This window comes from Stegodyphus dumicola, chromosome 3, assembly GCF_044657685.1.
Source record: "Stegodyphus dumicola isolate Sdum_Otavi_A_Nest chromosome 3, ASM4465768v1".
In the NCBI taxonomy this organism is placed as follows: Eukaryota; Metazoa; Arthropoda; class Arachnida; order Araneae; family Eresidae; genus Stegodyphus; species Stegodyphus dumicola.
In genome coordinates, this window is record NC_140770.1 from 126,906,651 (window position 1) to 126,920,516 (window position 13,866).

Sequence of the window (13,866 nt, forward strand, 5' to 3'; positions counted from 1 at the left end):
AACTCAAACATCAACAAACATAAAAGTATCCTAAATTTGGATATACAAATTAAACACAAGAAGAAAATTTCTCGGTAGTGAGTATGATGATCCCGAACAGAAATTACAGGCCTGACAACAACGATGTCTCATGCTGTTTCTGATTGAATGAGCTGCATGGGTAGCAATGCCCATTAATAACATAAAGTAGTCTTAAACTAAAGGAAAGCTTTTGGAAAGGTGTCGGAGATCAGTAATAGGCCTCTGGAAACATCATGCACATGCTCAATGGGATTGAGGTGGGACAGCACGCTGACTATTCCATTTAGACTATAGTTTATTTTTAAAAAAATTGGTGCGTGACACATGCAGTGGGAGGGAGGGTATATCGTTTTGCAAAATGAAAGATCTCTATTTACGGCAGCATACGGTGCAACAGTGGGATCCAGTATGTTGTCTCTGTGCTTCTTAGCATTAAGAGTTCCATGTGGCTGCACATACAGGTCCATGCGTCTACCTATACAGGTCCATGCGTCTACCTAAAGCCTCCTGTCCATACAAGAACACTATCTCCTGCATAACTATATTTTTCCCGCATGGTTAGGCGGAAGATAGCGAATGTTTGCTTTTCACACTTTGGAAACATGTCGAGAATCACTTTGTAAATCACTTTGTAAGGACTAATCCGTGAACAGAACAGACCTCCACTGATTTTCAGTCCAGTTAACATGACTACGAGCCCAATTCAAATGCTTCCTCTGGTGGCGAAAGGTAAACGGGATGCACAGCACATTTTTTTGTTACTTTCCTCAACCTCCTTTAGTATATTGAGTCTCTGCAGTATGAATTTCATGCATCTCAGTTAACTTTTTCTTGAATTATGACCAAAATCAGAATAGTTGCTTAAGATATGGACACTAGTGTAATTGGCTAACTTGAGTTTTTTACGATTGAGGATGAGTTTTGGCTGTGTTTTTAAATGTTGGGAATATATTCTGAGCCAGATATCTCGCTCTAATTATTTAAAATAATGAATAGTTGTAAAAGCTCAAAATAAACTTCTTGAATATTTTACTAACCCGAGACGGTTTCTCCCACCATAGCAAAACTTAGAACAAAAATATGTACTTACCTTTGAATCAAAGATTTGCTTACAGAGGGCACAGCGATAAAGATGGTAAGCGTGGACATCCATCAAATGTTTCTGGAGTTCGTCTGGTTTCTGGAAGAGTTTCATGCAAGACTGACATCCGTATTCTGTGGTGGCAGAAAGGAAATGGCTCGTCACGTGACTTTCCAGCAGTGACTCATTCCCGAATTCTGCATTACACTCGGGACAAGTATAGCTCTGTAAGGCTGTTGAAGTTGTTGAAGTAGGGACTGCTCCAGAGACAGAAGCCGCTGCTGCTGCATCCAGATGACTCTTGAGGTGCGTCCGAAATGACTCGAAGTCCTGAAATCCAGCATTGCACTGACTACAGAGCAAAGTGGTAGCACTGTTAGCCGGATTCTGGCCTAGAGTACACACAATATTATAAAGTAAGCTTTTTGGAATTGAAGACAATTATACATTGAACAGAATATTATTTAGAAATATAGAAAACGCGAGGAAGAAATCTGTAAATTGTAAGTTCAGGCATTTGAGGGTTAGATATAAATTTGATGACATAACCACAATTCAGTGAAAAAATTCAGTAAATATATAAAACTAAATCCACTTGATAATCCCTTGCAGTCTATCAAAAATTATTTAGCCATTTTGTTCATTATGTTGTAAGAAAGATTTGCATATTAAAACATGACTTGACAATAAGTTATGCTACTTTTATGCCTTACAATCTTCGTGAAATTCTTATTAGAGGTAGGAGCAACAGTCGGAAAATCTTGTGGACCTTTAAAGCTGCTTATACATCAGTGAAGTTTATATGCTTTTGGTACAAATATAAGGCGCTCATGTGATTAGGACTATTTAACCAATGTTCCCGTAGTTTCTTTATCTAAGCTTTTAAATACTAAGATACTATTGTGACTTTTCAAAAAGCACTTCAGAAGCAAATCTCACAGAAAAAATAGCAAGCATTATGCATTTGTCTTTGATTTTAGCTTGTGGAGACAGAATTTATGAAACTGGAAGTGTGAGAAAACACCTGTGCCTTTGCCGGAATGCGAAACTTTGACCTTCCTCTTCTGAGCTAGACATGCTACTTACACTACGAGCATTCGAAAGGAGGAATATGACAATTTCTTACATAATCCCTTTCCTTATTACAATGCGACTGGGGTTAAGCATGACACCTAGTCAATCAAGTGCAGGTTTGTAACGGTTTATTGTTGACCATATTTTAGTCTGTGCTCGATTGCAAAACATTTTAGTAATTTTGGTGTGAAAAACGTGAGAAATCAACAGTACTGTCACTGGAGTCTGAACCACAGGGTTAAATACACTGTGCTAACCACAGTTAAATACCCTATACTTTAAACAACGGGCCAATAGTATTCGGAACTCTATCCGATTTTATTAACCTGTAAATAACTAAAGTTTTCGAGCTTATAATGAAATTAAACGTTACTAGATATTAAATAGGCGGTAAATTACTACCCTTGTTAATTAAATTTGCTTTATCTTTTTATGAGATATTCGAGGAAACAACAAAAGCTGTTAAAGTTACGCTCTACGTTACGTTACAACAAAATGCGGTAGATCTTTTCTAAGACGATTAGCCAGCTTTTACATAATTTTGGTGCCCCGTGGAAGCAGTTACTTTAGAGAAGTCATGATAGATGTTTAATTAGATTCTCGCGATACTCATGATTTCAAGAGATGAATATATTAGTGAGGTGATCGCGACGATAGGATTCATTCCATATACAAACAGGATTAAAAACACTTAGATTTACATCGCAGCAGGAAACCTAAAAAAATCAGAAATTAGCTCTTATCCACATTACACATGGGAAAAAATCTCAGAAACATCCATGTAACCAGCCCATTTGTCTGGATCTAACTTAGGTCAAACTATCAGTGTTCAGTCTTTTTACCGCTCGGACGCTGGTGGGCCTCGTTGGATTTCGAACTCCGGGCATGCCGAAGGAGCTCCTAATTACATTAAGAACGCACGTAATAAGAAAGTAGAAAATTCTTTACATTTTCCCCAATTGAGGCGGAGGGCATCAGTTGCCAAATTCAGGTGAAGAAGAAACATTTTAATTTGAAGAACACTTGTTGAATCATTTTTATTTCTTAGAGCCGGAAAATACAAAAATTATGATTATGCTTTCATATGGATTCGAAATGCGGAGCTTTCGATTGTCAGCTGGGCGTGTGTTCAATTAAACCATGTACACATGCGATGATGAAGAAAAAATTCTTTATAGATTTTTTTGGTAATTAACCAATTCTCGTTTTGAGATGAAATCGATAGTCCTTTAGGTACAAAAACTGAGTTTTGTCTAACAGACCTCTTTTGGAATACAAGACCACTTAGGCAACTATAAAATTATGAACGCAGCAGCAAAATCAAAATGAAAGCTTTGGCAATAGCACCAATGAACGTCTTCACCACAAGATAGCCACACCAATTAGCTAGTTAATCCAGTTTCATGCAAGACCTCAAGCTGAACATATTGCCTCTATAATTCAACCATCTACTTTGACATTCTGAATACTAAAGACCATCATATTATTAAATAATTTCTCTTCCAATTCACCGTCCATCCTGCATCCCAAGAGTATACACTCGAGATCAGAAGCTGGAAATTTCGATTATACTAACCTGCTCCTAGGCTTCCCTGCCCTCCGCCAGGATCTTGTCTTCTATAATGAGAACTTGTGCTGCCATTGAAGACTGCTGAATGAGTTACTAACATACTGGACGATTTTAAGTGCTTCGTTCCATTTGGCCTCGTGCGAGAACTGGCCAGGGACCTATTAAAAAAAATAAAGTGTTACCTTCTTCTACACGCTTTAAGAAAACAGTCATGTGAATAGGCTGCTAATTTCTAGCTGATTATGATTTTCAATGTTTACGCATTCAATATATACACAAATGAAAAATATAAAATTTTAATCCTCCTTTCTTGAAAACCCGGATGTGTACTCTCACGAGTAGGATCGCAGATGATTATTGTCCGAGTTACGGTTTTGTTTTGATTGGAATAGAATGTTTTAGTTCCTAGTTTTCATTTTAACATCCACATTAAGATCTCTTTCAATTATATCGGAATGTAGAGCTACGTATACTGAGATAATTTAGTGAAAATACGATTTTAAAAATTAATACAAAAGTAAAACTGAATTGCTTCAGATAACTGCATTTTTTTCTGATTATAGACAAAAGTGGATATCTCGTTTTCAAGTCCTAATTTACATCATATACATAACCATGATGTATAACTTGATTAATTTGAAGCATTATTTGTAAAGAGCGCTTCTATTGAATATAACATATTTTACAGGAACATATGTCTTATGCGCAACCTGGTATAAGCAGCTGATTTAGGAATAACCTAACTGTCGACTTCGGCATAAAATGTTTTTACGATTAATAATTCGAAGTGGCGAGCTTTTTCACTTCCTACCGCCTAGTGTATGTAATAAAATCATTGCGCTAGACCTTTTCGGGTGACTGAATTAAACAGAAATATTTTCAGTCCACTTCATATAATACGTTCTTCACTGTCATCTCACAACATTTTTTCACCTCACACTTATCCCAGCGTTCCATAACACCTATTCCAACAATCACTGTCGAAGGTCGTGTAAAGCTTATGTTAAAATTCTTACATAAATCCGTATGTATCACAGAATATTTAATACCAGTTATAGTTTAGAATTTCAAAATTACCTCTTGCTAGAATGGTTGCTGACTGGTGAGGATGAGGATCGTGACACATTTGGTCCAGAAGTTTCGTGTACCATCTGCACATGGTCCAGGAGAGCAGCGGATGAAGTGAAACCTATGTTACACTGAGAACAATATATGTCACTAGGACGTTTCAGCATTAGGCTCTCCCCCAAAGCAGCATGCTTCTGGAGCATGTGTAAAGCCGAGAAGCTGGAATCACAATCCAAATTGGGAAATCCTAACATATTTTCTAAAAGTAAATAGAAAGATATTATTTTTACTATGTACATAAACGATTTTCAATAATGTCTACATTTTATATTTCAAAAAGGTTTTATTTAAAATTATTCTTTAAAAATACAAATTCATCCTTCGAAGCTCCAAATTAACGTTTTCTTGCTTGTTATATAGTTTGAAAATGCTTAATGATAGACAAGGTGCTTAAAAGGTTCGATAAAAGGCTTTATTTCTTTAAATAGTCCTTGAAATGTCGTTCAGAATCTTATGAATAGAGTCTGCCGAAAATATGGAAGTTCAAATTTCCCCAGGCAAGCAAAGAACGCATTATTAAACTGTTTAATATATTTAATTAGAATAATAAAAAATTATAAAGATTAATAAAAAAGAACTTTTTGTAGAAGAATGCGAAAAATGGACAAAAAAGTTTAGTAAATGGGCTCATTAAAAATAAAGAAATAAATTACCTATTTAATAGTAAATATTTGTTTAATCTAGAATAAAAAATTATTTCTTTTTAAATGGTCACACTGAGGGCTTGCGACGGGCAGTGCTGCGATGCAGAACGTTTGTATGTCTATGAAAGTTAACATTCATCGTCTACCTGTACTTGAGGTAACTACTTTTTTGTTTTCTTGATTTTCAGAATATGACTTAGTAATATTATTTTAAGTATTTTTAAAAGCTTTTTCTCCTTTTCTTCCTGTCTGTCTTTCTCTCTTTTATAAAATGAGAAATAAAAGCTGTATATCTAACATGTAACCAAAAGTTCGATTCTCTCTTCCTAATAGTTGAGGTTTAGATCTCCCATTCTGAAGAGTTATTTTTCTTAAGTTGATTTATTACTTTTTCTTTTGCACGCTTTTAAGAGAATACTTTTCATCTGTAGTAAACAATGCTAAATATAAAGTAGATACATAAGATTGAGAGAGACTGAAAGAACAAGAAAATATTCTACTTAGGTTATTGCAAGAATAACTTATTTTTACTCTAAAAATCAGGCAATGATGAAAGTTCAATATATAGTGGAAGTCTGTGGACATTCTCTAAGAATATAATACCAAAGTGGTTGAAAACAGCTTAGATGATAAACGGCTTCCTATAGATGAGAGTTATACGGTATTCAAGATGAAGAACCCTTTGTTGTAACTTCAAGATTAAATTTTTAAATTATACCGCTCGAGTTAGATTTCGCACGTTATGCAGTAAAATATTTAGTAAATTTAATTCACTATATTAAAAATGTCATTATTAAAAAGTTCTGAAGAAATTAAATAATTATTTACCATTTTCAAAATCGCGTAAATTAAGCTTTGTGAAAAACTTCTGTGGCCCTTTTAGAGTAAGAAGATTTACTGCAATTTCTGTCTACGTAGTTAGTACATTAGCAAAACTCCTTTCTCATTAGAAAATAGTTAGTCCTTTTTGTAGTCTTTATATCGATTTCTTCGATTGACGAAATTCACGCTGCGTTTTTCATGTCATATATATAATACATATCCTAAGTATATATATATATAATACATATCCTAAGTCCATATATATATATATATAGCATTTTTCTTATGTAGTTATTTTGACACAAAATCGGACTTTTTCTCAAATGACATGCCAATTTTTTTTCCATATTTTGATTCTATGACTCAAATTATGCCCAAAATATTAAACTTTGCAAAACTAGGTGCGAAATTTAAGGAGAAATTCAAAAATTTATCTTGGTGTGTTTTTCAGTTTGCGCCAAGAATAATTCACATGATGAACTTCTTAATTCATGGCAACTTATTTTCCTTTCCCTTTTTACATTGTGCATGAACGGAAAAAAGTCACATCGTTTCTAGTTTCAAATAATTTTAACAAAGTGCCTAAACCACATTTGATGTCATTATCGCTTTTAACGACTATACCAAATTTCAGAACACGCCAGTATATAAAGTCACATATACCTTCAGAAACTTTAAATAAAAAACTTTAATAAAAAATTTTTGAAAGGTATGCTTAGAAATACATCTACTTTAAGACGATGGTAAAAATTTTACAGATTATAATTAAAAATTTGTTTAAAAGTACAAATTTAAAAAATGAATCATAAAAATTTTACGAAATTTAATATTTAGGCATAATCTGAGTCTTAGAATCGAAATATGGAAAAAAATGGCTTGTCATTTGAGAAAAAGTCCGATTTTTTGTCAAAATACCTCTATTAGAACAATACTATATACTAATTCCAAAACATATAGGAAGTCGCGCTATCGAGACATGAAAAACGCAAGTCCAATTTCGTCAATCGGCCCAGTAGAACGGGAGATAAAGAACTGTCCCCATTTTTTTTTCTTTTGCGCAGTGTACCAAAAAGCAACTTATATTAGTAAATTTACAATGAATATTTTAGCATATTTTGCAAGTTTAATATATGCACAAAAAGTGTTTTTGCCAAATTAAAACACAGTTAATCATTTACTAATTGAAAGTTGATTAATATATAAAAAATCATAGATTTACTTTTCTAAAATAATACCTTAACAACAAATTTCAGACTTTTTTCATAAAATTCTGCACGTTTTTTTTCTGAGTAGCTTTGTAATAGTACATATTTATCTGTGAATTTAATATTCTACGAAATTACGCTTAGGACTTCTCTTTTCCAATTGTTTTATACAAAACACACATTACTTGTAGGAACTTACCTGCATGTGAATTTGGGGGCGGACGCTTATGTAGCAAGGACTGTAGGGAACGGATAGAAGCCGCCAGAGCACTGTCTGTCCCTCCAGTCGGCACGTGGAGCACTTGTACGTGGAGCTGCAAAGATTCGAAGCTAGGGAAATCGGACTTGGAACAGAACCCGCAGGTTAACTTCATACTCGGAGAAAGCGATTCAGAAGTTTTAACGTTGTTACAATCAGGAGAATTCTTTTCTCTCTCAATTTCCGTATTCACCTGCAAGGTAACAAGAAATTTAGATTAAGAAGAAAAATGTAATTTAACCGTAAAGACTTAAAAATGCAAATGACTCTTTATACAAAGCAGGGGTTTAGACCGCCGATACTCGTCTATTAGAGAGCAGATTCGTTTTTGACTTCTCCGAAACCTGATTACGACTAACAGCCTATGGCTAAACGGAAACTGTTGGTAGTATTAGGTAATCAATTAACGTATATTTAGCGTTTTATATGCATTAGACACCGCTTCCTTACAAAAACACAATATTAATTTTCTGCATAAAAATGTAAAAGATTTTGTTACAGATTTATATGCACTTTGTTATATAAAACTAGCGGAAGTACCCGATGCCAGTTAAGTTAGATTGAGAGTAATGCCTCTAACAACAGAGAGAACAATATCGCTGTAACCCTTCTCTAATAATGGTGCAAAAAATACCTTTCATAGTCATACTTTTTTCAGTCTGATGCGATATGAAAAATTTCGATAGAGAGGTAAGCTAATTCTCTCTCATTATACCAACAACAATGGCACGCAGGTTTTAATGATTTTCGTCTTTCTAATCAAGTGGACGTAAATGCTCAAGTTCCATTCAAAATTTCTCCTATATTCGATTTTCGTCGATTAAATGTGGCAAAAAATTCATCATAATGGATCAGAAATCAATAAAGCAAACAACCACACTGACATTCTTCTTTATACATTTAGATTTCGCAAAACTTACAAATTTTTGATTAACAGACTCTACGATTTGAAAGTGAGCAGTAGCAACACTTTTCGAAATACAGCATTTTTATCTCCAACGCGTGAGATTTTTGCCACTCGGAAAAATGAGTATGAAAATTAGCGCTTTCAGACTTTTTAATATTTCGGCTGATGAAGATGAGAATAGCCGAAATGGCTTCCCACGAATTTTTGGAATCGGGAATAATGTATTTAATCTTTGACAACACTATCTTTATTTTATCGTAAAACTTAGAAATTTTTTATGAACAAACACTAGGATTTGAAAGCGAGCAGTGGCAACAACTTTAGAAAAAGCAGATTTTCATCTCCAGCTTCCGAGACTGTTGCCACTCGGAAAAATGAGGGCGAAAATTATCGTTTTTCCGAATTTTGAATTCATATCTCTGATTATAGCTACTTTTTTGGGAATACATGGACGTCGACCTTTTCCAGGACTCAGAAAAGAATCGTAGGAAGTATCACGACGACAGCTATAGTGACAGAGTTATTAGAGGACATACACACAGACTTTCTTCTTTATATATATAAATGTTAAAGAAACTTCAATTTGTATATATTTTCACGCACTTATAATATATGCTCCATAATCTTTATTTTACTTTTGATATTTCTGTAGGTTACGTGAGAATTCTGTAGTTCAAAAGTATTTCTGATCTATTGATTGAAAAAAAAATGTTTCTCTGTAAGTGGAGTCATGTTGTTAAAAGCGTGATGTTCAGAGACCAATTTAAAAGCTAAAAATTAGTTTAACTTTTAAAATACACCTGTGACAGAATACAAATACTTAGATATAATTTAAAAAAGAAGCAAAATATTGTTCAAAGGTATTTAAAATAACTTGTTCTATCGAAGGATTAAGTAGGAATAAATTAGAACGTATTACGAGAGTTTTGAATTTCTTCTGTGGGATGTTCTCAACCAAAACTGGGACGAAAAACACGTATTGTTTGCGATAATTCCAAACTCTGTGACCCAAAATCCATTCACAATTGATTGGCCTGGCTGCCTGATAAAATACCACGGAATCATCTTAAATATAATGGACCACGTTTCATCATGTATGTATGAAACTCAAGACATTGGTTTCAGAGATGATAAAAATGCACCTTGTGGTAAAAAAATTCCATTAACCGTACACAGAATTACTTTATCACCTAACCATATTGAAAGAAGAACGAAAATATTTAAATGCAGTATTTTTTTTTATAGTGAACCACGGTTTTACTATTGTCGTTTCTAAACGAAATAACCAAGTTTTCTAGCGCTTTGGACACTCAGTGTTATTATTAAGTTAATTTTTACGAACTGAAAGATCATCAATAAAGTATCTTCTAGGTTACGCGCATGCATACGGCATATATCGATTAGTGCAAAACTGCATATATGTTTTTAATTTACACGCAAATAGCTAAATATAGAATATCCTCACGCATAAGTGGGAAGAGAATCTATGATGATATTGTACGTCTTACAACATATCTGAAAAATCTTAAGCCTGAATTTATAAATAGTCGAGATTCAAAGCTTGATCACTGTTTAACTTTCTACAGTTTAACTTTCTTTCGACGCTGTAGCTCTCTTTAGCACATTCATAAAGTTTCTAGTTTGGTAGCCAGCCACCCGAAACAGTGACTATGAAAAAGAGAAGGATATAATGATTTTAATGAGTAAAGTAAATGCTATTTAATAAAAATATTTAATATTTCTAATTAGAAATATCTTGATTTTAATGGTACTGATTTAAATCAATCACATTAAAAAGTAGGAAAAAATATTCTTAAGATGTGTGTTTAATGATTTTAAATCATTTAGTTTATAACCCAAATACTTTCCAGATTAACTTTGAAAGTATCTTGGTCTTTACTGAATGGAAATGCACTGGCGCCAGGAAGATAAAATCATTTTATTCCCGGCAGTGGCAACACATTTCTTTCATAGAGATCAGTTTGTTAATTAAAAAGATAAACATCTTATATTTTTCCAGACGGCAACAGCCTTGCGGGCGGGAGATAATAATGCTAAGTTATTGGGAATTTGATGCACTTTAGGTATCGTCGTTTTTTTTCTCAATGCTAGGAACAGTTTTACATACATGTAGATTCTTCATTATTAAATTTCTTTAAAATAAAAGTAATACAGGGCGATAATATTTGGTGGCAACAAATTGAAGAGTGATACGCCGTGTATAGTGAACTAATGCAAAATGCCATTTCGAAACTAATAATGGAAATTGCCTTTTGGACTAATAATAGGATAACTGATTATTTAGCATAAAACGTTACGACATAATCATTAACTGCGGAAAATAAATGATTCATTGTTAGCATTATCACTAATTATTAAGTATTAAATGATCAATCTATGGCATACCGCTAATTACTAAGTTACAAATTATCCCCCTCTGGAACTGTCTCTAACTATTTAGTATTAAATGATCCACTGAGAAATATTATCATTAATTATTGGCTACTAATATGAACCATAAGTAAAATTATCACTAATTACTACGCATTTAATATTCCATCAATAGCATTATCTCTAATTAACTAAGCAGTAAACATTAAATATTTCATCATTAAGATTATCACTAGCTACTGAGTAATAAGCGATGCATCGATTCCATTATCACTAACTTACCCATCAATAGGAATGCAACTAATTCCTTGATACTGAATTATGCACACTTAGCGTTATCACTAATTTCACTAATTACTAAGCATTAAATGATTCACCAATGGTATTATTACTAATTACTGAGTGCCAGCTAATCTATCGATAGTTTTATCACTAAATAGTAAGTAATAAATGATTTATCAATAGAGGTATCACCTTTTTGTGAGGACAGATGGCATTGGGCGACGAAAGTTCATCCAGACACTTGAAGCAGTTCCTGGTGGAAGGAGGCCGGGGAGAGAGAGAAAGAGAGGAGGAGGTGGTAGTGAACGTTCGGTGACTCTGTAGAACATGTTCACCGAGAGCCGTAGGAGACGAACACACTTGGGGACAGAAATTACAAAGCAGTGGTTTTGGGGGATCAGGAGAGTCACCATCCCTAGTGCCATCTTTCTCACACTAAAAAGTAGGAAAATTGAAAATAAGTTTTAAACAAATATAAAATGTGCGATCTTTTGCCTTTAAAATTCGAATGCTGTATCCACAGTACAGGCATATCTCATTCATCCTGTATTTCACAGACACTGCGGGATTTTTTTTTTTTTTTTTTTTGTTTTTGTTTTTGCAAATCAGTAATACACTAAGATAAGATACACTAAGATAAGATATATCTTTATCTTAGTGCGTCATAATTCATTTATTCTCACAATATTTAAAACAATTTGCAGCATTATTATATTGAAATTTGATCAAATAACTCTCGCGAGATGGCCTTTAAATATCCTGAGACCATAGTTGTATTTGTTATTTAATTTTGTATACGTATTATTAAAATTATCGATAATTATTAAATTGTATATTAAAATTGTAACTCGTATTATTAAAATTGAATTCAAAGAAATACTGCACGTCTAAACAAATCGGAAGCTAAGTCCTCTAGATCAAAAAAGAGTCGAGCAGTATAAGCACATGAAAGAACTTTGAAGAAAGTTAAAAGTGCTACACTGGAGAAGACATGAATTATAAAGAGAGAAACAGGAGTTCCTTTCTTATCACGTAATACAAATACGTAGCTGAGTGTAATCAACTCACTGATTAATTTTTAAAAAATGACTCTGTTGCCCTATACAGCTTTAACGATCCGCTTGTAAAACACGATATATGCTACTCAAAACTACAAACACAACTTATGTAGGTGATACAAGTATTGATATTGGCTAAGTTTCACAGAATTCTGTAACAACTTGCGATGTCTTTCCAAGGAGCGTCTATGATACCACACGATACTGGAGTTTTTCCCGACTTCGAATGCAAAAATGGTAATTAAAAAACCACATGATTTCAATTGTATGAAACTATTGCCTATATCGATCCAAAAATAAAACATCATATGAAAAAGGACTCTGTTGCCCTATTAGACAAGTCATCTTGTAGAGACATTTTTGGAAGCAGGCAAGATGAAAAATGAGCAATCGTCTTCACCGGGAATTGAACCACGGACCTCTGGAATACCGGCCCAGCGTGCAGGACCAGTACACCACGAAGGCAGGTTAACAAACAACAGGAGTTTTGCATTAATTATTGCTGATATTGCCAAGTTATGCGACTACTGCATATTATTATTTATTTTAATGCAGTTATATTAATGGATGGAGATGGCTAAGTATTTTGTAGAATTCGTGGCACTATATGACACATTCGGTGCAGTAATTTTTATTCTCAGACTTGACAATAGATAAAATTGTGTGTGCTATAGCCTTGTTTTTTGTTGCCTTTCAAAGATAGATATAGGTAGAAGCTAGGCAATCGCTTATATAGGGCCACGGATTGCTTGAGGTATTGCTGAACCAATTTAGAAAGACAGTAAGTTCCTAAAATGAAACATATCCAAATTGATCACTTTTAACGTGTGGTCCCATTTAGAGAGGAAAATTTAAATTTTAAATAAAAACACAAATTTTGTTTTGAGAAAATACCAAAGCTTCGATCTAATCATAAATTAGGTATGCTGGAATTATGTATGGAACAACATATTTGTACAACAGCCCTCTCAGCTTTGCTGGTAAATTTGAGATCTTTTGATGAAATTTTCAATTACGATTTGGCATAACTGACTGGATATCAGTACAGCATCTGTTCTCCTCCTTTAAGTGTCGCGAGGTCGTTGACAAAAACATTTGACTTAAAACAGAAAAATGTTGTTTAAAAAAGAGAGAAAGATGCCTAAAGGCGTTCAATCGCACGATCTAGGTAACCAATTTTGGCTGCCAAAAATGGGAAACTACAAGGCCGGAGAATATCTCGTTCAGTAATGTTACTATTTCATGGGGATCAGTGGCAATAACATCGTCCTAATGGATCCAAATGTTTGAAAGACACATATGTCCATTTGGGGCACAAAAAAAAAATTGAATTATGCCTCGATACCATTTGTTATTGACTGTTGTGCATTCCCAGCAACATCTTCGAAGGAGCGTTGTCCAATGATGCATCCAGCTCAAAATTC

At 33.8% G+C, this 13,866-nt stretch overlaps 1 protein-coding gene across 2 annotated transcripts in view; it reads right to left on the bottom strand.

Annotated features, from left to right (window-relative positions):
* LOC118188266 (zinc finger protein 423-like) overlaps positions 1 to 13,866 on the bottom strand; it is a 171,608-nt gene that overhangs the window by 45,605 nt on the left and 112,137 nt on the right. Inside the window, exons 4-8 of one of the 2 annotated variants that reach the window (XM_085813285.1) lie at positions 11,577 to 11,819; positions 7,745 to 7,997; positions 4,824 to 5,073; positions 3,753 to 3,904; positions 1,112 to 1,494 (exon numbers count right to left, since the gene is read on the bottom strand). In XM_085813285.1, coding sequence (XP_085669411.1) covers positions 1,112 to 1,494; positions 3,753 to 3,904; positions 4,824 to 5,073; positions 7,745 to 7,997; positions 11,577 to 11,819 — 1,281 coding nt within the window. The remainder of the gene's footprint in view (positions 1 to 1,111; positions 1,495 to 3,752; positions 3,905 to 4,823; positions 5,074 to 7,744; positions 7,998 to 11,576; positions 11,820 to 13,866) is intronic. The other variant, XM_085813286.1, reaches the window with a different exon arrangement.